At 32.5% G+C, this 4,949-nt stretch overlaps 1 protein-coding gene across 1 annotated transcript in view; it reads right to left on the reverse strand.

Annotated features, from left to right (window-relative positions):
- Window positions 1-279: 279 nt before the first annotated feature.
- LOC119580108 (kinesin heavy chain-like) overlaps window positions 280-4,949 on the reverse strand; it is an 11,811-nt gene continuing 7,141 nt past the window's right edge. The window contains exons 11-15 of the mRNA XM_037928035.1: window positions 4,429-4,636; window positions 2,318-3,065; window positions 1,952-2,165; window positions 1,669-1,753; window positions 280-1,153 (exon numbers count right to left, since the gene is read on the reverse strand). Of these exons, the coding sequence (XP_037783963.1) occupies window positions 1,124-1,153; window positions 1,669-1,753; window positions 1,952-2,165; window positions 2,318-3,065; window positions 4,429-4,636 (1,285 nt within the window). The 3' untranslated portion in view covers window positions 280-1,123. The remainder of the gene's footprint in view (window positions 1,154-1,668; window positions 1,754-1,951; window positions 2,166-2,317; window positions 3,066-4,428; window positions 4,637-4,949) is intronic.

Raw genomic sequence — 4,949 nt, forward strand, 5'->3', positions numbered from 1 at the left:
CTAAGCCCCCACCCTAACAGCAACAATGGGCATGGGATTGGGGGGAATAAGCATTTAGAATTTTCTCAATTTATGACATTCCACTCCAAAATCTGTTGTCTTAGACTGAGGTTCAATTAGTTTTTGTATACAATGATGAAAAGTCTTACTAAGGGGGCACAAAGATAAAGGATTGGAAAAATGAACTAGAAATAAAAAGCTCTATCTATATGATATATTACACACACTGTACATAAACCCAAACTCTTCTAAGGATGTTTAGATAAATAAAACTATACATACACAAAAGAAAGCTATATTTAATAATTAAAAATATACAAACATATAAAATACGTCCATTGTTAAACAGAAAGTATTATATATCTGCAGCACACTTTTTAAAAAGAAAAGGGCATATCTTCTTGCAGGAATGATACACTGAGAAGTTAGGAACATTTTGTTTTCTCTTGGGTGTCAGATACCACTTTCTGAAATATTTGATATGTATCATAGTCTTAGAAAATCTATTACAGTGGCTTAAAACTACTCAGGATATAGGTAGTGGGGCAGAATTACTCCTAACTTCAGCATGAATCAAAATTTGTTTTTACTGAATGATGCCCCAAAGAAAGAGAAAAGTATGAATCAGTTGATAGTCATGATCAAATATAATTTACCTAATTTCTGGCCATATATTTGGATAAATTTTCCTTAAGCAAATAAAGAAATTTTCACATAAAAAGGGTAAAGTGTAATAGAAGAAGTACAACATAATACTAATAATGAGGAAAAATGTAAAACCTTGTTACATTAAGACAAGTGCATATACCTGCATATACATATAAAAAAAAAGTTGAGATCTAAACAGACAAAAAAATCTTATAAGCTATATTCCTAAAGCTATAATGTAGAATCAAATAATTTTTTAAACAAAATCAAATCAAATATACAGTCTAACTGGTAATCGCTTTTATAATATCATCAATGTTTCTTCTGTGAAGAGAACACAATGTTTTTTACAAAATTCATAAAATTCTTAATATTAATTAATCTTGTACAGAAACTTGTATTCATAATGGTATCTATAATAACACTTGATACCAAAAAAGTGGTCCAGGTACTTTTTGTTGGGAGAAACTTTGAACTAAAAACAAAGTTGATTCATTAAGTTTGCCTGTAAAAGATAGATTTTTTTTTTAATATATAAACACTACTTATAAGTGATTACATTTTTTTTTCTAATAATAATAAACTGTAACAATTATTACCGAAAATATATTTCATTTCTACATTTTACCATGCACAAAAAATAAAACACTTATATACCATATGCATAGAATAGATCATATACAGCAAAATATGGAGAAAGAATATCAAAACTAAATTAGATAAAAATTTCTAAAAGGTACAGAATTGTTTAAGAATTCAATGCATGTAAATAGCAACATTCAAAGATTCAAATGAAAAGCTATAAGTATATTAAATGTGGAGAAATGTTATGCAGCCAAATTGTAGCAATCATATTTTTGCAGATATATTCTACTTATACATCATCATTACATAATTAGCCTAGACATGGATGTTTAATTTGAATACCCTCCTGAAAAATGTGCATTAAAATTTACCTCCAAATATGAATGTTAATAAGGAAACTACTTTGCCACAGTACAGCACAATGAGAGAACTCACCTTCATGAACCTTGTGTAGTAGGTCTTAGGCAGAGCTGGTACATCTTTCAGATCTTCAACAGACTTAAATTCTCCATAGAATTGCCTTGGGGTGAAAAATAAGTTATTAAACATTCTGTTGACCTACTAGTTATAACACAAATGTAATATTGAGAGTATTTGTGACATTCATCATATGCATATTAAGAAAGTAGAAGAGCAGTTCTAACATAAACCAGAAGGCAAAACATCCTCATAGGCTCATGAACAAAATGATCCAATTATTCCCATTCTAAAAACTAACCTGAAGTTGTGTATAACCATGGCAGTCTTGGGTCCTACTGTGGGTAGCTGCTGGAGAGTCTTCAAAGAGCCATTATTTAAGATGTGGAGGATCTTGTCATTGTGTTGCTTCTGGAGACGAGGGCTTACCACTAACTGCCACTTTCCATCTGTTTCATTCAAGAGAGAGGTTTCTGTAGGTGCTGCACATACGGTGACATTTGCTGATGACACTGCTGTAAGAATAATCAATAATGTTATCTTATTTTCCCTATTGAAGCAATTTTCATTTTACATGCATTTAGACATTTCTAAGATAAGACCAGGTATTCAGGACTATATTTACCATGAAATACATTCAAAATACAAAATTTGACAACTGTTTTACCTTTCTTTTTCCTAGAGGAAACAGAGGAGCGCCTGCTTTTGCACATATTGCTAAGAGGACTCTGTCCCTTATAGATCTCAAAATTACGCTGAGTGGCCTTTATGGCAGCAAATCTTGAGGACCTCCGAACTCCATAGTTTGTATCCTTCTTGAGAATTTTGTCAATTTGTAAGGGAGAAGAGAGAGTGATATCCAGCTTCTGTCCATCTCTTTTCAATTGAGACTCTTCCTTCAAGAAGGTTTTGGATCCAACACTTATTAAGGTCATATTTTCTTTTTTATCTGCTTCATCACTTGCTTTCAGATCTACTTTACGTGACTTCAGGGTCGGAGAGCTACCATCATTGAAAAAAGCAGTAGTATCATGAGAGAGATCAAAGTCAGACCTGTCACTTAGTTTAAAGAAAGATGATGAAGTATCACTGTCTATCTTAGGGAACAGAGACTTGTGGATGCTCTGTCTTGTTGAGAGGCGAGTGGATCTCCTTACAGCCCGAGCATCAACAAAAGCTGTGCTGGTTATTGGTAGGTTTTTCACAAGATCATAGTCAATATCCATGTCAGATGGATCTTGCTTTTGTGGAACAGGCTTTTGAGACATAACTGACAAGTCAGTCTCTTTCTTCAAACACACAGTGTCACTTAGCTGGTAAACATTCGTGACATCTCCCAGAGGTATCCGAGGATCACCGCATGGAAGCACATTTTCTTTATAAGTTGTGGGTGCAGTGCTAAACCTTTTACTTCTCTGGAAGAGAAAATTATGCAAGTTAATATTGCATTATCAACATTAATCATATTTTCTGTTCACCTTTACCAACTGCAAATCCATTATGTGCTAGATTGGCCTAATAATACTGACATACACACTCTTAACATCCCTAATACAATGTGTGTTCAACTGAATGCAGTATTAGACAAGATATTGTAGTGAATCAGTATTAGTCATACATAATTGTTTTTTACTGTATGCAGAAGCCATGCTGTGCTTTAAAATAGAATTTTCAAAAGAAAAGTAAATAGCAATATGATACAACACCCAAGAAACACAAAACAAATGAAGTTGAAAGCAGGTTGTGAGACATATAAGTGCAGATATGAGAGCTTAGACATACTGCAAAATGTGAATAAAACATGAAAATACAAGAACAATAGCATATGACATATAATAGCAAAAAACAAGTAAAAATATATACAATCATTAAACAAGCATCGTAATTACTAACAAACATTTTATAAACTGCAGGGTTGTTAATCTTTTATCAATAGAAGCATATATGGTTTGCTTCATATTGCCATTTCTTGAACATTTATACCTCATATATGTATTTACAAATAAATTACTACAAAGAAATGGAAAATAACTGTACACCTTTGGGAAAAAAAAAATAATAATCATCATATGGTATGGTATGCGAGGACTGTGGGAGATTATACTATTGACAAGAAGACAGCAATCTACTAGTTGAGGTTACCTAAACCAGCACATGCATGTGTGCTAATTAGTATTCATGCAAATGTATGTATTTTTGCATCCTCTATAGCATAAATAAAGAACTTGATAATTTCAAGTTTAACCTGCTCCTTCCAAGTAATTTTGACTATTTTCTGCTTTCAGTCCAAGGCATTTGTAACTGCAAACAGCTGAGCAACCTGCCTGAGCAGGTGATATATGCATCAATGCATATTATTCAGCAGCATATATCAGCATTACTAATTAAAGTATTGTAATAGCACAAAAAATGTATAAGTATATTATACAAAATACCCTTTTAAATGGTATGGACAACAGGCCATGAGTTATGAAGGCTGAAAAGTGTGTAGTAGTATGAAGTCTAGACCTGTGTGCCTTGCAGTAGAGACATGCACTCAGCATGACAGCAATATGGATAATTTATATATGACATGGCTCTCATGACATCTGGAGGCAATAAGTTAATTGCTTATTCATCCTTATTAGCTATGGGTTTCTTGTTATTAGTAAAATTACAATTTCAATCAAACAATTACAAGATCAGTTTAACCTAAACTGAAGTTTCATTAAAAAGAAAAAAGAAGAAAAAGTAGACAGCTTATAAAAGACAAAGTAACATGAACAAAAACTTCCCTACCCTTAGCATCTTGTCCTTCTGTGTGCTCTGTAAAGCATCTGTGACTATTCCTTGCAGCATTGATTTCATGTCATCTCTGTTAAAAATGGCACCGATGATGGACGCACCAAGATTATTGCTGCCTGAAGAATCACTTTCACTTAACGATTTCTCACTATCCAAGCCTGTGGGTGTGGAACTCTGGTGCTTCTTTGTCCTTCTTCTTACTCTAAAAGCAGAAAAAAATTTAATATTTTCTACCAATATTTCTCCAACAGATATAAACAAAGAATGATTCTGTTGGTTCTGAAAAGAGATCATAATCTTTAAAGGAAAGGGGAAAATGTCAAAGGGGGAAAAAATATTGGTCACACTAAATGTTTAGACATGCTCTATCAAACCTTATTAGTAAATATAGTAACTCATAGTTTACAATAAGTTTTGCAACAAGACAAAATCAAACAAAAAATTACTGAAGCATATCATAGTATACATATCATTGTATATCAGCTAAACATTATGATTAGTTTCATAATCTAAAA

The sequence above is a fragment of the Penaeus monodon genome, chromosome 13 (assembly GCF_015228065.2).
Source record: "Penaeus monodon isolate SGIC_2016 chromosome 13, NSTDA_Pmon_1, whole genome shotgun sequence".
Taxonomy (NCBI): Eukaryota; Metazoa; Arthropoda; class Malacostraca; order Decapoda; family Penaeidae; genus Penaeus; species Penaeus monodon.